Source organism: Mobula hypostoma, chromosome 1 (assembly GCF_963921235.1).
Source record: "Mobula hypostoma chromosome 1, sMobHyp1.1, whole genome shotgun sequence".
NCBI lineage: Eukaryota > Metazoa > Chordata > Chondrichthyes > Myliobatiformes > Myliobatidae > Mobula > Mobula hypostoma.
In genome coordinates this window covers 186,757,117-186,781,552 of record NC_086097.1, presented here as the reverse complement: position 1 = coordinate 186,781,552, position 24,436 = coordinate 186,757,117, and the positions used below count along the sequence as shown (strand labels likewise).

At 41.2% G+C, this 24,436-nt stretch overlaps 1 protein-coding gene across 2 annotated transcripts in view; it reads right to left on the bottom strand.

Moving 5' to 3' along the window:
- Positions 1–24,436, bottom strand: part of nbn (nibrin) — a 100,094-nt gene that overhangs the window by 44,831 nt on the left and 30,827 nt on the right. For both annotated transcript variants that reach the window (XR_010019636.1, XM_063061536.1), the window contains exons 7-12: positions 15,518–15,705; positions 13,029–13,126; positions 10,770–10,893; positions 9,259–9,546; positions 8,076–8,526; positions 2,987–3,154 (exon numbers count right to left, since the gene is read on the bottom strand). Coding sequence is in view for 1 of the 2 variants with exons in the window: in XM_063061536.1 (XP_062917606.1) it covers positions 2,987–3,154; positions 8,076–8,526; positions 9,259–9,546; positions 10,770–10,893; positions 13,029–13,126; positions 15,518–15,705 (1,317 nt within the window). In the remaining variant the exon portion in view is untranslated. The remainder of the gene's footprint in view (positions 1–2,986; positions 3,155–8,075; positions 8,527–9,258; positions 9,547–10,769; positions 10,894–13,028; positions 13,127–15,517; positions 15,706–24,436) is intronic.

Here is a 24,436-nt window from a genome sequence, read left to right as displayed (position 1 = left end):
GAATTATGAGATGAAGCTGGTAACTAATATCAAAGAAGATACTAAAAGCTTTAAGTATATAAAGGGTGAAAGAGAGTCAAGGGTAGATATAGGACCAATACAAAATGACACTGGAGATATTGTAATGAGAGATGCAGAGATGGCAGAGGAACAGAATGCATATTTTGCATCAGTCTTCACAGTGGAAGACGTCTACAATATACCGGACATTCAAGAGTGTCAGGGAAGTGAAGTTTGTGCAGTGAAAATGACGACTGAGAAGGTGCTCAGGAAGCTTAATGGTCTGAGGGTCGATAAATCTCCTGGACCTAATGGAATGCACCCTTGGGTTCCAAAGGAAGTAGCTGGGGAGATTGTGGAGGCATTAATGATGATCTTTCAAGAATTGATAGATTCTGGCACTGTACCGGATGACTGGAAAATTGCAAATGTTATTCCGCTATAAAACTGTAGACCTGTTAGCCTGACATCAGTGGTTGGGAAGTTGTTGGAATTCATTGTTAGGGATGAGATTACGGAGTACCTGGAGGCACTGAGAAGATAGGCCAAAGCCAGCATGGTTTCCTGAAAGGAAAATCCTGCCTGACTAACCTACTGCAATTCCTTGAGGAAATTGCAAGCAGAGTAGACAAAGGAGATGCAGTAGACGTGGTGTACTTCGATTTTCAGAAGGCCTTTGACAAGGTGCCGCAAATGAGGCTGCTTAGCAAGATAAGAGCCCATGGAATTACAGGGGAGTTACTAGCATGGCTGGAGCATTGGCTGGTTGGCAGAAAACAGAGTGGGAATAAAGGGATCCTATTCTGGCTGGCTGCCGGTTACCAGTGGAGTTCCACAGGAGTCAGTGTTTGGGCCACTGCTTTTCACGATGTACGTCAATAATTTGGACTACGGTATTAATGGATTTGTGGCTAAATTTGCCAATGATACAAAGATAGGTGGAGGAGCAGGCAGTGTTGACGAAACAGAGAGCCTGCAGAGAGACTTAGATAGTTTAGGGGAATGGGTAAAGAAGTGGCAAATGAAATACAATGTTGGAAAGCGTATGGTCATGCACTTTGCTGGAAGAAATAAACGAGCAGATTATTATTTAGATGGGTAGAGAATTCAAAATGCAGAGATGCAAAGGGACTTGGGAGCCCTTGTGCAAGATACCCTAAAGGTTAACCTCCAGGTTGAGTCGGTTGTGAAGAAGGTGAATGCAATGTTGGCATTCATTTCTAGAGGTTTAGAATATAAGAGCAGGGATGTGATGTTGAGGATTTATAAGGCACTCGTGAGATCACACTTGGAATATTGTGTGCAGTTTTGGGCTCCTTATTTTAGAAAGGATACACTGACATTGGAAATGGTTCAGAGAATATTAACAATAATGATTCCAGGAATGAAAGGGTTACCATATGAGAAACGTCTAGCAGCTCTTGGGCTGTATTCCCTGGATTTCAGGAGAACGAAGGGGGGATCTCATAGAAACATTCTGAATGTTAAAAGGCCTGAACAAATTAGAGATGGCAAAGTTATTTCCCATGGTAAGGGATTCTAGGACAAGAGGGCAGGACTTCAGGATTGAAGGACATCCTTTTAGAACTGAGATATGGAGAAATTGCTTTTGTCAGAGGGTGGTAAATCTGTGGAACTTGTTGTCATGAGCAGCTGTGGAGGCCAAGTCATTGGGTGTATTTAAGGCAGAAATATTTAGGTTCTTGATTAGTCAGGGCATCAAAGGGTATGAAGTGAAAGCAGGGGAGTGGGGATGACTGGGAGAATTGGATCAGCCCATGATTAAATGGCAGAGCAGACTTGACGGGCCAAATGGCCTACTTCTGCTCCTATATCTGATGGTCTAAAACTGAAAACGTGCAATAATAGAAATACAGTACTATACAAAACCCTTAGGCACATATATACAGCTGAGGTGCCTAAAACTTTTGTAGAAGAAACAAAAGATGTGAATTTTATTTGGGACACTATTTGGGAAACAGGACAAGTCCAACCCAGCCAATTACTGCCCTATCAGCCTTCTCTCAATCATCAGCAAAGGGGTCTTGGACTGCAACTCATGGACTGCAGTGGTTCAAGAAGGTAGCTCATCACCACCTTCTCAAGGACAACTAGGGATGGGCAATAAATGTTGGCTGAGTTGGCATCGCCCACATCCCATAAATGAATACATTTTAAAAAAGAAAAAAAAAACTATGCTGCTTAATAGGACAGAAGACTATTGGTGAACAACTTTTAACTAGCATCAGTTGCGTGCATTTGTGTGGCTGGTTTTAAATTGCATCAATTGCATGTGCTTCAAAAAAAGCAGTGATTTTTATCATTGCTAGTTGGCAAGAAATAAGCAGTAAGACAATTCAAAACTGTATTGCTCACCGCAGTTTCAAGTATTCAGGCTTGGAAATGCCAGAAATGGCCAGAAGTGAAAATAAAACGATTTCACTGCTTCATCAAGTTAAGAACTTTGAAGAATGCAAAGGTATCAGCAATCATCTTAAATGTTACAATGAAAAAAAAAGATTTAGAGGATGCAATCTCATTGAAAGCATTTTATGAAGGCAGTCCATTATCTGCACTAGATGCCTGCACTGATTTTGTTCAATTACAATCAAAGGAACATGGCAGTGTACCCTGGATGAATTATTTTGTCAGTAACTATTAGGAATTAATACAGTTTTAAAGTGTTCTGATTTGTCTTCTTTTATACCTTTTTAACTACAGGTATTCCCATGAAACTTGTGCTAATTGTGACAGCTGCTTCATTGAGCCAAAAATGTACTGGTCCTAACATGTCCCAATTGACCAGAATCCACTGTATTGTGCATTTTTTAAAACAAAACATTCAGCTACTTTTACAGAAAGATTTGACCCATTTCATATAATAGCATATACATTTAAGTTTGCTGAATGATCATTAATTGTTTAGGTAATGTAATTCATAAACCTATTTACTATCTACAGTACAAATGTGAAAACAAATATTAACCTTTGTAAATTTTTTAAAGTTCTTCAGTTGGGTGTCATTGGCATTGTTACTGGAGATAGGTTGAGTCGCTCTTCCAGGCTGAGTAACAACAAGTGACTTGAACACAGTTAACATAAGTTTGCTTGGAGTAGTATCATAATTTTCAGATTGCTGCAGTAATTCCAAATGCTATAAAACAAAGAAAAAAATTATCAAAACACTCTAAAATGATGGAACATTAATTTGATAATGGACTTTTTCATGAAAATGCTGTATTTGAAATCATAATTAATATTTATAAGATCATTTGATAAGCAGTGTTTTGTAGTGTAAATGACAGAAAGGAATTGAAGTTATAGAACTTTCATAGAAGTGATATAAAATTATGTACACTCATTTCCTCCTAATATGTTTGTACTGCTTTGAGGAGTTTTATAATGTACTTTGAACATCTAATTCTTTCATTAATCCAGAAAAGAATCAACTGTGTCTTAGAAAATAACTTTTTTTCAAAAAACAGCAATTACTTTTCAAAAAAGATAGAATCTGATCTAATACCAGATGTAGAAATACACCCCCAATACTACATTAATATGGGGATTTATCCTTTTATTCCATTAGAAGCAGCAGGTTCATAAAGGTAACCTGCTCATGTTGCTCCAGTGGATTCCAAAATGGATCCAACAGGACACCACAATCTTTCATAGGTTCCTCAAATGGGGAGATCTGCTTCTCTATTTGCTGGTAATAACCACATAATAATCAAGTCTTCCTTCTTCCAATTCCCTCTCAACCCCATTCTCATGCTTCCTCCCCGTATCCCTTTATGCCCTGATTAACCAGAATCAGAATCAGGTTTATTATCACCGGCACGTGACGTGAAATTTGTTAACTTAGCAGCAGCAGTTCAATGCAATACATAATCTAGCAGAGAGAGAGGAAAAAAAAAAATAAAACATAATAATAAATAAACAAGTAAATCAGTTACATTTATTGAATACATTTTTAAAAATGTGCAAAAACAGAAATACTGTATATTAAAAAAGTGAGGTAGTGTCCAAAGTTTCAATGTCCATTCAGAATCAAGAATCTATCAATCTTTGCCTTAAATATACATAAACACTTGGCCTTCACAGCAAATTCCACAGATTCACCACTAACTGGCTAAAGAAATTCTTCTTCATCTCCGTTCTAAACGGACACCCCTGAATTTTGAGGCTGTGTACTCTGATCACAGACAACCCCATCATAGGAAACATCCTCTCCACATCCACTTTATTGATGCCTTTCAACACCAAATATGTTTCAATGAGATAATCCCTCCTTCCAAATGACTTGTCTAGCTTCAGACCTTTCAGTTTCCAAAACACTGTCTTCTAGTAATGGCAACCTCACTTGCTACTGCCCCCTGGCACTCTTGAACTTCTGGCACATAACTCGCGTCTTCCACAGTGAAGACTGATACCAAATATTTATTAAGTTTGCCTGCCATTTTTCTTGTCATTAGTACCTCTCCAGTATCATTTTCCATCGGTATGATATCTACTCTCACCTCATTTTTACACGATATATCTGAAGAGATTTTTGGTATCCTCCTTAATACTATTGTCTATCTTACATTTGTATTCCATTTTTCCCTTCTTTATGACCAGGCCCAGAGCCATCAAACACTCTTCATATGACAAACTCTTTAATCCTGGAAACATTTTCATGAACTTCCTTTGAACCGTCTCTTGTTTCAGCACATCCTTTCTAAGGGCCCCAAACCTGTACACTGGTGAGTCCTCACTCCAAGTGAGGCCTCACCAGTGCTTTAATAAACAGTCAGCACTACATCCTTGCTTTTATATTCTAGTCTTCTTGAAATGAATGCTAACATTGCATTTGCCTTTATCACCACAGACTCAACCTGCAAATTAACCTTTAGGGAATCCTGCACAAGGACTTCCAAATCCACTTGCACCTCAGACTTTTTAAAATTTTCTCCTAACCCTTTCATTTCTTTTACTGAAGTACACGACGATACACTTCCCAACACTGCCTTCCATTTGCCACTTTTTTGCCCATTCTCCTAATCTGTTTAAGCCCTCTGTAGCCTCCCCATTTCCTCAAAGCTACCTGCCCCTCTACCTATCTACCATCTGCAAACTTTGCAACAAAGCCATCAATTCCATCATTTAAATCATTGACATACAACGTAATAAGAGACCACGTCTTGTCTCCCTTTCTCTTCACCATTTACACCTCGGACTTCAACTACTGCACAGAGTCTTGTCATCTTCAGAAGTTTTTGGATGGCTCTGCCATAGTTGGATGCATCAGCAAGGGAGATGAGGCTGAGTACAGGGCTACGGTAGGAAACTTTGTCACATGGTGTGAGCAGAATTACCTGCAGCTTAATGTGAAAAAGACTAAGGAGCTGGTGGTAGACCTGAGGAGAGCTAAGGTACTGGTGACCCCTGTTTCCATCCAGGGGGTCAGTGTGGACATGGTGGAGGATTACAAATACCTGGGGATACAAATTGACAATAAACGGGACTGGTCAAAGAACAGTGAGGCTGTCTACAAGAAAGGACAGAGCCGTCTCTACTTCCTGAGGAGACTGAGGTCCTTTAACATCTGCCGGACGATGCTGAGGATGTTCTATGAGTCTGTGGTGGCCAGTGCGATCACGTTTGCTGTTGTGTGCTGGGGCAGCAGGCTGAGGGTAGCAGACACCAACAGAATCAACAAACTCATTCACAAGGCCAGTGATGTTGTGGGGTTGGAACTGGACTCTCTGACCGTGGTGTCTGACAAGAGGATGCTGTCCAAGTTGCATGCCATCTTGGACAATGTCTCCCATCCACTACATAATGTACTGGTTGGGCACAGGAGTACTTTCAGCCAGAGACTCATTCCACCGAGATGCAACACAGAGCATCATAGGGAGTCATTCCTGTCTGTGGCCATCAAACTTTACAACTCCTCCCTTGGAAGGTCAGACACCCTGAGCCAATAGGCTGGTCCTGGACTTATTTCCTGGCATAATTTACATATTACTATTTAATTATTTATGGTTTTATTACTATTTAATTATTTATGGTGCAACTGTAACGAAAACCAATTTCCCCCGAGATCAATAAAGTATGACTATGAATCGGTCCCAATACAGACCCCTGTGGAATACCACTAGTCACCAGTAGCCAACCAGAAAAGGCTCCTTTCATTCCCACTCTTTGCCTCCTGCCAATCATCCACTGCTCTATCCACACTGGAATCTTTTCTCTAATACCATGGGCTTGTAGTTTGTAAAGCAGCCTCGTGTGTGGCATCTTGTCAAAGGCCTTCTGAGAATCCAAGTACACAACATCCACCAATTCTCTTTTGTCTATCCTGCGTGTTATTTCTTCAAAGAATTCTAACAGATTTGTAAGTTAAGATTTTCCCTTGAGGAAACCATGTTGACTTTGGCCTATTTTGTCATGTGCCTCACCTCACGTATCTCAAAACCATATCCTTAACAATCGACTCCGAGAACTTCCCAACCAGAGGTCAGACTAACTGGCCTATAATTTCCTTTCTTCTGCCTCTCTCCCTTCTTGAAGTATATAGTGACATCTGTCATTTTCCAGTCTTCTGGAACCAATCCAGAATGTAGAGTTTCTTGAAGGCATTATTCCACAATCTCTTTAGCCACCTCTTTCAGAACCCTGGGAATACTTGTATATAAGAAAACAGTTCTCAGGACCATATTCCTAACATAACCCGGGGACTGTAGTACTTCAGCTTGACGCTCATTTGCATCAGATAATCTTCATTCCTTTTAACTATTTAGGGTACTCTTTAAATGTCTCAATGACTTCAAGCTTAATTTTGTACTCTACTTGTGGTCTCCAATACTTTGACACGAAGAAGAAACAGAAAAGTTTACTGGCTGTAAATATATGATTTTCTATATATTTTCAAACTCTGCTGTACAAACAAATGCACTGAGGGCATAATTTTAATTATCGTCGACTTTCAATATTAATGGAAAAAAATTGAATATTCATTTTCTGAACAGAGTTTAACACCTCTGATGCACTAAATCTTTTCCATAATGGATAATAACACAAAGTATGCAATACAATTTCTATACATCATGATAATCTATACTTGTACTAAAACGTGGCACCTACCTATTTGATTAAAGCACTAGCTCATAAGTTTAATTAATAGCTTTATGTTCCAAATATTGCTTCAAAATTCCAAATATAGTCCAAATACTTAAATTTTAAAAGCAAATCCAAATTCCCAAATGACAATCATATTAACAATTAAAACTGCAGCAAAGTACAAGAAATGGTCCGCAATATATCTCAAGGTAGATTGTAATAATAAATGCACATACTGAGTACTTCAAAAAATTCAGTGATAAAAATATTGAAAACTTCTTAGACAACTGGAAGTTACAGTAGAATGAATAATTTCAACAGGGCTAGCAGAAACTTCATTTAATTGATCTTAACTTCCCTAAGATGAAACTTGCAATGTTCCATTTTCTACCCATCACTTGAAAACAGTCAACAGGTCAGACAACAATAGTGGAAAGGAAATCAGAATTAATGGCTCAGGTCTGAGACCTTTCATCAAACTCTGTCTCTTTCTACAAATGCAGCTTGATGACCGGAGTTTTTCAAGCATGTTCTGTGTAATTCAGATTTACAGCATCAGCAGTTTTCACTTGTTAACAGTTGTTGCAGAGTACCCACTGAACATAAACCATAATTGATTCACTTATTATATTTTCTTTCCTTCTTCTTCTATATTATGTATTGTATTGAACTGCTGCTGCTAAGTTAACAAATTTCACAATACATGCCAGTGATAATAAACCTGATTCTGACTTGATGGAATACTAAAAGATAAATCTAATAAAAGAAAAACTACAGAGTACTCCTTTTTAATTATTGTGTAGGAGGTTTGGTGGTAATTTCTTAAACATAATGGCAAGGGTTGAATTTAAGAAGCTATTATTTTATCTTGCAAAGGAAGGAAGCAGCTATTAGGTTTACATCATCTTTCTATTAAAATGATTGTTCTATATGCACACAAGTAAAACCATTAATTTAAACAAAGCATTACTCACAGGTATTTTAACCCCATTCTCTGACACGGGCTCATCTTTCACATCTGTCATATGCTCATCCTTCATACTGTATGTCAAAACGTCAAGTTCTACCTTTCTCCTTTTACTCTCTCCCAGTAGTTGATCTCCGGAAAATATCACGTCATCTTCCAGGTTTTCTTCATGTTTTCTTTTTTCTGTTTTAAACTCACACAGAAGTTCATTTTTCTGTGGGACATCATCTCCTGTTGTTTTTGCTTCATCTAATGGTCCAGCATTACCTTTTGAACACTTGGCATTGGATTCTGTTTTGAGGTTTTCAGAAAAATATTTGGTCTGTGTACTCTGATTTCTGCATTCAGAATCTTTTGTTTCCATTGTGGAATCAATGTGTGGAGGATGATCATCTAGTAGGTCTGGGCCCTCTGTTCTTGCAAATTTAGCCTGAGATAATCCAGTTTCCTCTCTTTCCCTGTATTTTTTAATACATGCATATAAAAGAATTCAAGTTACAATCTCCTTTAATTTTCATTCCAGCTTTTTAATTCTGCTAAAGATAGGGATTGAAAGATGCACAGCAAGTACTAATAGTGTATTTTAGCTTAAGAGATCATCAGAATGCAATTCTCAATCACTATCTAATCTGTTTACAGTAATGAAATGAAATATAAGATCATCAAACTGAACATGTTGACCTGTTCTTTTAATATGTAGGCAAAACAATTTAAAAACAATAGGAATGGAAATAAAATTGAAATAGTATTAAGCTAACCAAAGAAGGGAAAACCACCACTAATAGTTTCACTTGCTACACCCAGTTCCTCTTTCACACACCCAAAACCCCACCCCTGCAATTATTATCATCCTGTTTCTTTCCTCTCCTCCACCCGTTCTATCTGCACATCACCTACATTCTACGATCAAAGAGTACCCTCCATCCTTGTCACTATTTTCACCCTTCTCTCCCCAATCTGCCTTTTATCCCTCCTCAATGCATCCAGCTATCAGTTGCCAGCTCTAGCTCCACCCCTTACCCTCAATGGCTATCTGTCCTTTCAGTCCAAGTGAAGGGTCTCAACCCAAAACATCTTCTGTCCACTTCCCCTCCTGAGATGCAGCCTGATATATGGAGTTCCTCCAGCAGTTTGTTTTTTTTTAAACTGAAAGTTTCATTAGTTATCCTTCGTATAATCTGAAGTTTCACCTTTTTCTTTCCACTGGTTGGAAGTAGTCGTGGATAAGATGGGACTGTTTTTGGGAAGAGTTGTTGCCTTTCCTTTCAGCGTGCTTATGTTTTGTTGCTGTGGACGTTTTTTTGTTATCAATCGTCAATGTTTGTCTCTTTTCTTCATTCGAATGTTTTTTTTGTGTAGAATTCAGTAGACTCATGCTGAACGTTTCCTCTACTGCAGAAATATTCTGTGTTGCCACTTTATTAACCGCTTCCATTTCTGGTGTTTCTTCTACCACTTGTGTATGACTTCTGATTGATCTGTAAAATTTGACAGCATTTCATATAGCTAATTATCAAATTATTTTACATCATTTCTTTAAAATGTATAGAATCTTTGATATACAGTGGTCCCTTGGAAGGTTATAAAGTCAAGAAAATCTGCAGATGCTGGAAATCCAAAGCAATGCACACAAAATGCTGGAGGAATTCAGCAGGTCAAACAGCATCTATGGAAATGAATAGATATCGACGTTTCGGGCCTAGACCCGGTAACAGTAAATTTAAGAGGCATCCGGACAGAAACATATATCAGCAAGGCATAGAGGGATATGAAATTTATACAGAGAAGTGGATTAGTAGAGACATGACGGTTAGAATATACACAGTGCAAAGGACTTGTTTCATGCTGTGCAACTTTAACACTGCATTTACTAATAACAGAGGCAAAACACACATACAGCAAGACAACTGCTCCATCTACTGTCTGACTTTCAGTTACAAAGCGTAAAATAAATATTGGTAAGGTTCGTCATGTCAGACTGTGTCTGTGGAGAAATAATAAGAGTAAAAACTTCAGGTCAATGGTGAAAAACACTGGTCTGAAGCACTAACTTCACAGAAAATAATATATAGGTCTGCAGATGAAGGAAATAAATAGAAACAAAAAGTTCTGGTAACACTCAGCAGATAAGGCAGCTTCTGAAAAAGATGCATTTAACATTCAGCCTTGGGATGCTTCTTCAGAACTAAATTAAAGAGTTTAATACTGTGCTTCTAAGAACACCACTGGGAAAAAAAAAATCACTGATAGAACCACTGATTAGCCAATGGCAGCTAATCCACATCAGTACCGATTAAGGGTCCTGGCCCAAAACATCGACAGTTTATTCTTCTCCATTGATGCTGCTGATCTGCTGAGTTTCCCCAGTATTGTGTGTATATTACTCTGGATTTCACAGCATCTGCAGATCTGTTGCATTAATGTTTCCTTCTTAACAAATGTACAATCAACAGAAATATTTTCAATATTTGCTCTCATATTCTTTCAGAATACTAAATAGATTAATTTCAAGTATACATGCACCAATGAAGGTAGCTTGAAATGTTTGTAATGAGAGTAATGTTTGCAACAGCCTACTAAATCTATGTTGCTATTTTCCATAACTTCAATACGCTTTCTATGGTTTTGAACACTACTGACTTTGTCAGTAATTTTAAGAGATCCAGTCAATTAGACACAGTGGCTGAAAAACTGTACATGCCTTGTCCTTTGATCCTGCGTTGGTTGGGTATCTGGAACACATGCAATAGTTTGTGACAACTCCGGAGCTATCATGTCACTTTGAGAGAGTGTAGGACCTGGAATCATTGTTCGTGAACTAGTTTCTATAAAGGAAAGAACATTGCCCATAATGAAATAATTTACTTCTTCTATCCAACCAAATGAAAAATTATAATGATTCAGGAAAACACAGCCTTTTTTTTACTCCTGACAACGGAAAGCAGATAAATACATCCTTTCCAGTATATTCCATGAGTATGCTCAGTGATTCATTCTTCAGTGAAGATGAAAATAAAATTAAAATTAAAGGAAACATGCATCCTTCGTGCATTGTTATAGATCAGTATGTTTCAACTACACATTTTTATGAACTGTTGTGTCCTTATAAGACCATAAGGCCAATCGGCCCAGAGTCTGCTCGGCCATTGCATCACGGTTGATCCCTCCCAACCCTATTCTCCTGCCTTCTCTCTGTAACCTTCGACGCCCTGACTAATCAAAAACCAATCAAAATCTACTTTAAATATATCCAATGACTTGGCCTCCACAGTCATCTCTGGCAATGTATTCCACAGATTCACTACCACCTGGCTAAAGAAATTCTTCCTTATCTCTATTCTAAATGGACGTCCCTCTATTCTGAGTTTGTTCCCTCAGGTTCTAGACTCCCCCACTATAGGGGACATTACTTCAACATCCACTCTATCTTGGCCTTTCAATATCCTTTAGGTTTCAATGAGATTCTCCCCTCCCCCCACCATTCTTCTAAACTCCAGTGAATACAGGCATGGGTCATCAAACTCTCCTCATGAACCTCCTCTGGACCTCTCCAATACCAGCACATTTTTTCTCAGATAAGGGCCCCCAAATTGCTCACAATACTCCAACTGCAGATTAAACAATGCCTTATAAAGCCTCAGCATCAATTCACGCTCATATATTCTTGTCCTCTTGAAATTAATGCTAACATTGCATTTGCCTTCCTTACCACTGACTCAACCTGCAAGTTAACCTTTAGAGAATCCTGCACGAAGACTACCAACTTCCTTTGCACCTCTAATTTCTGAATTTTCTTACTGTATAGAAAATAATTTATGCTTCTATTCCTTCCACACAAGTGCATAACCATACACTTCCCTACGCTATATTTCATCTACCACTTCTTTACCTATCTCTCAATCCATCTAAGTCCTTTTGCAGCTTCCACAACACTATCTGCCCCTCCACCTATCTTCGTATCGTCTGCAAACTTGGCCACAAACCCTTCAATCCTATCATCTAAATCACTGACATATAATGTGAAAAGGAGTGGTCTTAACAGCAACCTCTAGAGAACACAAGTCAGATAGCCAAGCAGATAAGGCCCTCTTTATTTCCACTCCTTGCCTCCTGCTAGTCAACCAATCTTCTATCCATACTTGCATTTTTCTTTTAATACCATGGGCTTTTATCTTGTTAAACAGTTTCATGTGTAATATCTCATCAAAGGCCTTCTGAAAGCACAAGTAAATAACATCCACTGACTCTCCTTTGTCTATCCTCAAAGAATTCCAGCAGATTTGTCAGGCAAGATTTTCTCTTAAGGAAACCTCGCTGACTTTGGCCTATTTTATCATTGCCTCCAAATACCCTGAAAACTCATCCTTAAAATGGACTCCAATATCTTCCCAACCACTGAAGTCAAGTTAACTGGTCTATAATTTCTAATTTGATGAAGTCGTGAAATTGTTTCATTTTCACTCTTGGCCGTTTCTGGCATCTCCAAGCCTGAACGCTTGAAATAACAGTGAGCAAAATAGTTCTGAATTGGCTTACTGCTTATTTTTCACCAACTATCAGAGACAAAAGTCACTGCTCTTTGAACACAGGCACATACAACAAACAGAATTTAAAAACTGTTTGCTTGAAGTATGGTGTAGTGTTTAACAGCCTCACAAGTGCACATGACTAATGCAAGTTAGAAACTGTTTGGCAAAGCTGCTGTCCTAATTAAACAGCATCATGTCCCAAATTAACGAAGGGAGTCCCAGCTATTGTCTTGGTTAGCATTAGTTCTTTAAGAGTTGTTCCAAATAAGCAGCTGCCCCGATTAACCGGAATCCAGTGTATTTGTATTTATTGTAATAAAAAAACGTCATGTTAGAAAATACAGCAACCTTGAATCTGCATTTTTGTCTTTCTGGACATCTCTGTATTTTTCAGCCACACTTTGAGCCAAAATCACTTGAACTAAACTTACCACAAATAGGCTTTTTGTGCGGGTTACAGTAATTATCTGTTGAACTGTAGATAACAGCTAAACCAATTTCTGCCTCGGGTATTGCACGCAATCCATTTCTACAAACAGAAAACATTCTGGTTTAAATATGTACAATCAAAAGGAAACCCAACCATGAACAAAAACACACTGAAGCAACAAGACCTAAAGAAATCCACCCCAGTGTGCTGAGCAGATATTTGTAGTTTTAAAAGTGCCAATGCAATATTGGAACAAAATTATTTGAAGCTGTTGACTGTAATATTTACCTATTTACTCTAGTCCAACCTTTATGAGTTTTTTAATATGAAGAATAGCTCAGATTTACATATCTGTTAACAAATCTACTAGATATAAACTGAATAAATAGAATTTAGTTACTTAGATGGGAATAGGAGTAGAGCTTTACTGGCTTTCAGTTTTTGGTCGCTTGGAGGACAGGGCTTCACTGCTGCAGGCCTTTTCACTGCACCAGCCACACTGATGGAATCTGGTTTGCTTCATGCCAGCCAGAAGGACCCTTTGCATCCAGATCAGGCAAATACAGGCAAAATCAAAATCAGATTTATTATCACTGACATACGTCTTGAAAATTGGTTATTTTGCAGGAGTACAATGAAAGGCATCATAGTTACTCTAAATTACAAAAATATATTAATAGTGAAGTACAAAAAAAAACAAGGAAATAGGAAATATTCATTGGTTCATGGACTGTGCAGAACTCTATCGGGGGGGGGGGGGGGAGAAGCTATTCCTAAAATGTTGACTGTGGGTCTTCAGGCTCCTGTACCTCTGCCCGACAGTAGTGATATAAAGAGGTATAGCAAGATCTGAACCAGCAAAACAGGTTCTAAACTTAATTTCACAATGTAAACTGATGTTATTTAAGCTCATGTCCCTGAATTGTTAGACCAGTGCCAGATCTACCAGGCAGTTCCCTTTTATATTAAAGTAGAAACAATGGATAAATATTTTCGATAATCACCTAATTTATACGATTTTTCCTAGAAAATATTGTAAATATTGGTAAGTTGATGGAGAAGATCCTGAGGGGCAGGATTTATGAACATTTGGAGCAGTATAATATGATTAGGAATAGTCAGCATAGCTTTGTCAAAGGCAGGTCGTGCCTTACGAGCCTGATTGAATTTTTTGAGGATGTGACTAAACACAATGATGAAGGAAGAGCAGTAGATGTAGTGTATATGGATTTCAGCAAGGCATTTGATAACGTATCCCATGCAAGGCTTACTGAACAAGTAAGGAGGCATGGGATCCAAGGGGACATTGCTTTGTGGATCCAGAACTGGCTTGCCCACAAAAGGCAAAGAGTGGTTGTAGACGGGTCATATTCTAGATGGAGGTTGGTGTCTTGTGGTGTGCCTCAGGGATCTGTTCTGGGACCCTTACTCTTCATGATTTTTATAAGTGATCTGGATGAGCAAGTGCAGGGATGGATTAGTAAGTATGCTGATAGCACAAAGGTTGGAGGTGTTGTGTATAGTGTGGAGGGCTGTCAGAGGTTACAGCGGGGCACTGATAGAATGCAAAACTGGGCTGAGAAGTGGCAGATGGAGTTCAACCCAGATAAGTGTGAAGTGGTTCATTTTGGTAGGTCAAATATGATGGCAGAATATAGTATTAATGGTAAGACTCTTGGCTGTGTGGAGGATCAGAGGGATCTTGAGGTCTGAGACCACAGGACGCTCAAAGCAACTGCGCAGGTTGATTCTATGGTTAAGAAGGCATACGGTGTATTGGCCTTCATCAATAATGGAATTGAATTTAGGAGCTGAGAGGTAATGTTGCAGCTATATAGGACCCTGGTCAGACTCCACTTGGAGTACTGTGCTCAGTTCTGATCGCCTCACTACAGGAAGGATGTGGGAACCACAGAAAGGGTGCAAAGGAGATTTACAAGGATGTTGCCTGGATTGGGGAGCATGCCTTATGAAAACAGGTAGAGTGAATTCGGCCTTTTCTCCTTGGAGCGACGGAGGATGAGAGGTGACCTGATTGAGGTGTATAAGATGATGAGAGGCATTGATTGTGTGGATAGTTAGAGGCTTTTTCCCAAGGCTGAAATGGCTGCCACAAGAGGGCGCAAGGTTAAGGTGCTTGGGAGTAGGTACAGAGGAGATGTCAGGACTAAGTTTTTTTACACAGAGAGTGGTGAGTGTGTGGAATGGGCTGCCGGCAACGTTGGTGAAGGTGGATACGATAGGGTCTTTTAAGAGACTTTTGGATAGGTACATGGAGCTTAGAAAAATAGAGGGCTATGGATAACCCTAGTAATTTCTAAGGTAGGGACATGTTTGGCACAACTTTATGGGCCTTAGGGCCTGTATTGTGCTGTAGGTTTTTCTATGTTTCTATAAACATTCAAATACTTAATCTCTGGATGTTGATTTGTTGCTCTCCCTTCAGTGTTAATCATTGATTTATATTCTCCATAAAGATACATTTCATACCGTTGCAATGCTCTCATTACAGACTCGATCCATTTTTCCATTGAATTTGAAATTTTCTGAGAATCTGATATACCAATATCAACAACACAACTTCCTGCTGCTTCAATTGGCAAAGTATTTGATCCAGTACTCTCCAAAACTTTAGCGTCTCCTCCACCAAAAATTATAGCAGTATTCAGCCTCTTGTGCTGCAAGACAAGTGACATTATTAACTGCAATTAGAGATTTCATGATATTAAGAGCTGGTCACAAATAGTCACAGTGGATAAGATATTTTTGTAAAATAAAATTATGCACAGGGAATTATCTTGTAATCTGAATTAAATAATGAAGCCAAAAAGAAACCAAAATCCTGTGTTGGAATATCTGAAAACAAACAGATTATTCAAATAATCAGTTTATTATTGTCACCTATACCAAAAAAGCGAAAAGCAGATCATTCCATACATCAGCATATCAAGGTAGTACAAAAAGAAAACAGAATGGATAACAGTGTTACAATTACAGAGAAAGTGCCACGCAGGTAGACGAGTAAAAGTGCAAAGGCCATAAAGAGATTAAAAGTTCACTTTTAGCATATAAGAGATCCATTCAATGAATTTATAAAAGCATGACAGAAGTTGTCAGTGAGTCTGATGGTATGTGTTTGCAAGCTTTTTTAATTTCTGTCCCATGAGGGGAGAAAAAAGAATGACTGTGATGGGAGGGGTCCTTGATTATGTTGGCAGCTTTACCAAGTCTGCAGGAGGTATAGACAGAGTCAATGAAGGGGAGGCTGGTTTTTGTATTAAGTAATTTCATCCTATGACAGGTGGAGCAGATGGAAGGTGCAACTAATCTGATGTCACAGGTTTAACCTAAGTGCCTGATGTTCCAGTTAGAATTCAGAATATGTTTGGCACAATGAGTTGCTGTGTTTTGAAAAGTAGTGGAACCTATATTAATAGTAATATCAAAGGAATCTGAAAATACTCTTGACCTGTAGTAAATCACAGCACTACAGGAAAACAGTGGGAGTGTAAGAACAATTGAATAACCCTTTCAGATATCCAGAACTGATATAACAAATTCAGTACTTTCCTTCAATATTAAATGATTCAAATTGTGACTCTAAGAAAAGGCAAAATTCAAGGCAACCGTGTTTCTATTTAACAAGTTCATAGGAAAATGGCATGTTAATGGAACACAAGTATTAAGAGATTCATTTTCATGTTTGTTTTCAAATAGGTAGGTGCAAGCTGAAAATGCCATGCAGCACTCAGAACCTATTCTGACAACATCTTTGATCATTGATTTACAAACAGCACACAGATGAGTAACATTTCTGCCCAAATTAGTGGAAGTCCCACATAATGTGCAAATTCTTAATGTATATTTGAATGCTGAATGGAAATGAGAGTTAATCCATCAAATGTAATGTCCCACTGGGTGATCCAAAAACAATCCTAAGTTGCTGAGATCACTTTTACTGATGTGGCCAAGGTATGAGAGGGAGACCTTGTATTTGGTCATTTATTCATGCTTGGTTCTGTAAGGCTTAAGTTCCTTGACCACATCTACAGTGCCTTAAAGGAAGAGAATGTGCTTACCAATTTACTAATTTCCAGAAGTGCAAAGATCAATTCCACGTGCCACTCTCAACAGGATCATTGTAGATTACATCAAACATACAGGTAGCCATTCAATGTTAAGGACATCCTCAACAAACTAAGCTACCGTGAAGAATTTATATCTCATTATCACTGCACTCTTTTCTGACAAGAGAAATAGTTAGTCACTGCCTGTAACGCCACTGATGCTTAAGGCAGCAATGAAGGTTGTCTATCTCTGTCTGTCCTTGGCTATCTTTTCTATTGTGCTCCAGGGTTTAGTTTGATCTTGGCAATGTTCAGAACTTCCTTCATTGTGCCAGTAGCTTCCTCTCGGTTTTCACTACTGTCAGTTATGCAAATCCAGGTGGGGACTGAGGAATACTATCGCACACAGATACAAGATTCTTCACTGCTGTTTCCATAAAAAAAAAATAAATTTTGACCAGTCAGGGTTGTTAGCCCCGAGTTGAACCCCCCAAACCTGGAGGACCGGTGGACCAATATTAGTCTGGCCTCTGCCCTTTGACCTGTTTGGCATGGGTGATCCTACCAAGAGTCAAAGCACAAGGCTCTGACTCTAGCCAACATAGCTCTCTGGGTCATGGAGGCAGGCAAGCCTCCAAACCCTGTGACAAGGTTGTGGTCCTCTTGAAGGTTTGACAAGAGAAAAAATTAATATGTAAATCTCTTCTGACATAGAACACAAATTAAAGCCAAAACCTGGGGTGTCATGACAGTTTAGTAGTTAGCACAGCGCTAGCAACCTGGGTTCAAATCCCGTCATTGTCTCTAGGGAGTTTGTACATTCTCCCCGTGACTGCGTAGGTTTCCTCCTGGTGCTCTGGTTTCCTCCACACAATGCAAAGATGTACAGGTTAGTAGGTTAATTGGTCATATGGATATCATTGTATGGCACGGACTCAATGGGCTTGAAGGGTCTGGTACAATGCTCTCTCTCTAAATAATAAAAAAAAACTGATCATAGCATTGAATACGAAAGAATATGGCAATAGGATAATAGAGCCACACATATTTAACTACTGTGGAGTGATTGAATATAATAATGCCTCTCAATGGTTGTTTCAAGTCACAAGATCACAAGACAAAGGAGCAGAAGTAGGCCATTCGGCCCATCAAGTCTGCTCCGCAGCTCCCCCATGAGCTAAACTATTCACCCATCCAGTTCCAATTTCCGGCATTTTTCGCCATAACCCTTGATACCCTCACCAATTAGATACCTGTCAATTTTCTCCTTAAACACCCTCAATGATCGGGCCTCTACAGCTGTATGTGGCAACGAATTTCACAAATACACGACTCTCTGGCTAAAAAAAATTCTCGTCATCTCTGTTTTAACTGGGTACCCTCTAATTCTAAGACTATGGCCTCTTGTCCTGGACTCAATCACCAAGGGAAACAACCTTTCCACATCTACCCTGTCTAACCCTTTCAACATTCGAAACGTTTCTATGAGATCCTCTCTGATTCTTCTATACTCTAATGAATACAATCCAAGAGCCGACAAACGCTCCTCATAGGTTAGCCCCTGCATTCCAGGAATCATCCTCGTAAATCTTCTCTGAACTCTCTCCAACATCAGTACATCCTTTCTAAGATAGGGGGCCCAAAACTGCACACAGTATTCCAAATGAGGTCTCACTAATGCCCCATAGAGCCTCATCAACACCTCCTTACTCTTATACACTATTCCTCTTGAAATGAATGCCAACATAGCATTCGCTTTCCTTACCACCGATCCAACTTGGTGGTTAACCTTTAGGGTATCCTGCACGAGGACCCCCAAGTTCCTTTGCACTTCCAATTTTTGAATTTTCTCCCCATCTAAATAATAATCTGCCTGATTATTTCTTCTTCTGAAATGTACAACCGTACATTTGTCAACATTGTATCTCATCTGCCATTTCTTTGTCCACTCTCCTAAACTAACTAAGTCTCTCTGCAACCATTCTGTTTCTTCAACATTTCCTGCTCCTCCACCTATCTTGGTGTCATCCGCAAACTTAGCCACAAAATCATTTAATCCATAATCCAAATGATATTTCGTTAAAAGAAGCGGCCCCAACACCGACCCCTGCGGAACACCACTAGTAACCGGCAACCAATCAGAATAGGATCCCTTTATTCCCACCCTTTGCTTTCTGCCTATCAGCCAATGCTCCACCCATTTCAATATCTTTCCTATAATTCCATGGGCTCTCATCTCATTAAGCAGCCTCATATGCGGCACCTTATCGAAGGCCTTTTGAAAATCCAAATACACAACATCCACAGCCTCTCCCTTGTCAATCTTATTCGAGATTACCTTAAAAAATTCCAATAGGTTGGTGAGGCAGGATCTTCCCTTCATGAAACCATGCTGGCTTCAGCCTATCTTGTCATGCACCTCGAGGTATTTCATAACCTCGTCCTTGAGGATTGACTCTAATATCTTTCCAACTACCGATGTCAGACTAATAGCTCTGTAATTTTCTTTTTGCTGCCTCCTTCCTTTCTTAAATAGCGGAACTACATTTGCAACCTTCCAGTCCTCCGGAACCATGCCAGAGTCTATTGATTCCTGGAAGATCATTTCCAATGCTTCCACTATCTCCAAAGCCACCTCCTTCAGAACCCTTGGGTGCACCTCATCCGGACCGGGAGACTTACCTATTCTTAGTCCACTTAGTTTCCCAAGCACTTTCTCTCTAGTAATCTTGACTGTACCTAATTCTATTCCCTGATACCTCTGGCTATCAGGTATATTGCTCATGTCTTCCACTGTGAAGACTGATGCAAAATACTCATTCAGTTCCTCCACCATCTCTTTGTTATCCATTATAATTTCTCTAGCATCATTTTCAATCGGTCCCGTATCTACCCTTGTCACTCTTTTACTCTTCATATATTTAAAAAAAACTCTTAGTATCCTTTTTTATGTTACTCACCAACTTCCTTTCATAATTCATCTTTTCTTTCCTAATGACTTTCTTAGTTTCCTTCTGTAAGTTTTTAAAAGTCTCCAGTCCTCATTTTTCCCTTTGTTCGTTTGCTTCCTTGTACGACGTTTCTTTTGCTTTATATTTGCCTTAACCTCTCTCGTGAGCCACATTTGTGCCATTTTTCCATTCATGATTTTCTTTTTTCTTGGAATATATTTTTCCTGCATTTTCCTTATTTCTTGTAGGAATTTCATCCAATTCTGCTCTGCCATCCCTCCATTTAGCTTAATTTTCCAATCGACTTGGGCCAGTTCCTCTCTCATACCACTGTAATTTCCCCTGTTCCACTGAAATATCGATACACCTGATACAAGCTTCTCCTTTTCAAATTTGAAACTGAACTCAATCAATTATGATCACTACTTCCAAGGGGTTCCTTTACTTCCAGCTCCCCAATCGCCTCAGGTTCGTTACACAGCACCCAATCCACAACAGCCGGTCCCCTGGTGGGCTTCTGGACAAGCTGCTCCAAAAAGCCATCCTGTAGGCATTCTACAAACTCCCTCTCCTGAGATCCATTACCTTCCTGACTTTCCCATAGACTCATAAGGTAACTGGATAGACTCAAACATATGCTGTAATCTTCACTGTAGGATGATGAAGACATCTGTCATCGACTATGATTTTATGACTGAGAGTGTTGTTTTTTTAATTTAGATCTGGGTATCAAGTTATATGGAGCTAAGCAACATTATTAAAACTGAATTACATGACCTAACTGAATGCTAAAGCACCCCCAATGGACAAAGGCTGGGAAAAGTAACCTATGGGATATACAGTATGTGAAGCGCTGTTTCTTAAGTGGAAGCAATGCTTTGAAAGGGCTATGCATATGTTTCCCAGGAAAACCATGCTGTGATTTTATTGATTATGTTTTTGCTCAGTCCACTGCGGCCCACTGGAAATTTCCATGTAAGCTGCTGTCAGGAAGTTGAGTATAAAAACACTAAAATTTCGGTGTGAATTTATCAAGCTATGCAGGTTAAAGATTATTTAAAAAAACATAACCCATCTACATAGGAAGTTCCATATTACTTCCATATTTCTACTCCTATGTAATTTTTTTGGACAGTATTTCATATACTGTAATTTTCAGTGCGCATGCGCCGGTCGTGCATGCAGCCTGTTACAGCCGCTCCGACTAGCTTTCTTACTTTTTTAACTTACGTTACTTGTTGTATTTTCTTTTCACAGTAACACGTTGAAGCTGCAACCTCTCTAACATGCCAGTGGAGAGAGTTTTATTTGGGTTTTTAGCGTCTAGAAATAGTTATATTCGGACACGTCTCATCAGCGGGGCAGCAGTATGGTCGCATTGTTTACTCCAGGGACCAGCTGATTGCGCTTATGCCAGCCGGTTTAGCAAACGGAGCGGCGGACACCCCAGCTGAAATCTGGAGGAAAACACACAGAAGATGCAGAGGGGGATCAAAAAAGCCAGGGAAGAGGACCGGGTCGAGACAACAGAGACTTATGGAGAAGAAGAGTTATAAGCTGTGTCTTCCCCCTCTCATTATAGGCAATGTGAGATCGCTGGGTAATAAAATGGACGAGTTGACGGCGCTAGCCAGGAGTCAGAGAGCATTTCGCGAGTGCAGTGTTATGTGTTCTACTGAAACGTGGCTGCATGAGGACATACCCGAACAAAATGTTTCCATAGAGGGCTTCCAGACCGTTCGGGCTGACCGGAAGTGCACTGAGAGCGGTAAGCAAGGAACGTGTTTGTAGCCCGGATATTGAACTTTTTGCTGTTGGACTCCGGCCATATTCCATTGAGATGCAATACTGGGCGTCATGGGTGGTTGTTCCTGCCTGTGGCCATCGAACTTTGCAGCTCCTCCCATAGAGGGTCAGACGCCCTAAGCCAACAGGCTGGTCCTGGACTTATTTCCATCTGGCATAGTTTGCATAATGTTGTTTTGTGGCGACCCACTTTCCAGCACACTCGAACTGGCTCACGAAACAGCGCGCGCCGGGCCGGCCCCAAAAAGGGCGCCAAGCCATCTTCACCAGCAGGGGGAAAATCCCGTGCGCGGGAAGGATCTGCGAATATGCATTCCCCACAGCAGTCCCGCCCGGGGAGGGCGGGAACGGGAAGTCTTTAAAGGAGGCTGCGAAGTTTGAATAAATCTCTTTTATCGCAACTCCAACTCACCGACTACGTGTCGTTATTCTAGCGCTGTGTGTAGCACACCGCTACAATTGGTGACACTGATGGTCCAAACGATATTTGGACCAGAGATAACCGACGCGGCATCTGTTCATGCAGTTTCATGAAAACTGCCAAGCTTCTGGACGCTGCGATCCCTCTTATGGTTCAAACAAGCAGAAGCCCAATTCCACATTCGGCAGATAGCCTCCGATTCCACTTGTTACTACTATGTGCTGAGCTCCCTCGATCAGGAGACAGCTGCGCAAGTTGAGGAGTTTATACAGTTGCCCCCGGAGGACAGCAAATACACAGCATTCAAAGCCCTGCTCATAAGGACTTTCGGACTCTCACGGCGCGAGCAAGCTGCCCGCTTACTACACCTGGATGGTTTGGGAGACAGGCCGCCGTCAGCATTAATGAACGAAATGCTGGCCCTGGCTAAAGGACACAAACCCTGCCTCATGTTTGAGCAGGCGTTCCTAGAGCAAGTGCCCGAGGACATATGCCTGCTGCTGTCCGATGCAGATTTCAGCCACCCCCGGGAGGTGGCGGCCCGGGCAGATGTGCTGTGGAATGCCAGGAAGGAGAGAGGGGCGTCTGTCGCACAGATCACCAAGCCGCGTGCCCAACGGCAGACCAGACCAGGCCCGGCAGCAGAGCCTACAAAACCCAGCGACAGGAGTGAGGAGCCCAACGAACAATGGTGCTTCTACCACCAGCGGTGGGGCACAGAGGCCCGCCGCTGTAGACCGCCCTGCAAATTCCTGGGAAACGCCAGGGCCAGCCACCGCTGATGGCTATGGCGGCTGGCCATCAGGACAGCCTCCTGTATGTCTGGGACAAACAGTCGGGACGCCGCTTTTTGGTCGACACTGGAGCGGAGATCAGCGTTTTACCTCCAACGAGTTATGACACCCGCAACAGAGAACTGGGACCCACCCTGAGGGCCGCAAATGGCAGCACAATACGGACCTACGGCACCCGCACGGTGCGGCTACAGTTCAGCACCAGCCGGTTCACGTGGGACTTCACACTGGCCGCCGTGGCACAACCACTCCTGGGGGCGGATTTTCTACGAGCTCACAGTCTGCTGGTAGACCTGCAAGGGAAGTGACTAGTCCACGCCAAGACTTTTCAAACATTCTCCCTGGGTGAAGCCAAGTTGCCAGCCCCACACCTGGACTCCATCACGCTGTCCGACGAAATCACCAGGGTCCTGGCGGATTTCCCATCAATTCTGACATTGCAGTTCACGGTAGCCGTGCCCAGACACGGAGTACAGCACCACATCCCGACCCAGGGACCACCCCTCCACGCCCGTGCTCGAAGGCTCCCCCTGGACAAGCTCCGACTGGCGAAGGAGGAGTTCAAGAAGATTCAGGAATTGGGGATCATATGACAGTCCGGCAGCACATGGGCCTCCCACCTGCACATGGTGCCCAAGGCAACTGGGGGGGGGGGGGCTGGAGACCATGCGGCGACTACCGTAGGCTGAAAGAGGCTACAACGCCAGACCGCTACCCTGTGCCGCACATTCAAGACTTTGCAGCAAACCCACACGGCGCAAGGATCTTTTCCAAGGTAGATCTTGTCCGGGGATACCATCAAATCCCGGTACATCCTGACGACATCCCCAAAACAGCACTCATCACCCCGTTCGGTCTTTTCGAATTCCTCCGAATGCCATTCGGCCTAAAGAGTGCCGCACAGACGTTCCAGCGGCTAATGGACACGGTGGGACGCGACCTGGACCTTGCATTCATCTATTTGGACGACATCCTCATAGCCAGCAGTAGTCGTCAGGAGCATCTGTCCCACCTCCGTCAATTCTACGCCCGACTGAGCGAATTCGGCCTTACAATCATCCCGGCCAAATGCCAGTTCGGACTCGACACCATCGACTTCCTGGGCCACAGGATTACTAAAGATGGGGCAACCCCTCTGCCCGCCAAGGTAGATGCGGTCCGCCACTTCCCCCGACCCAACACAACCAAAGGCCTGCAGGAATTCGTGGGTATGGTGAATTTCTACCACCGTTTCCTCCCCTCAGCAGCCCGAATCATGCGCCCCCTGTTCACCCTGATGTCGGGTAAGGGCAAGGACATTACCTGGGATGAATAGGCCGCGGCCACTTTCGTTAAAACCAAAGAAGTCTTGGCAAACGCCGCGATGCTAG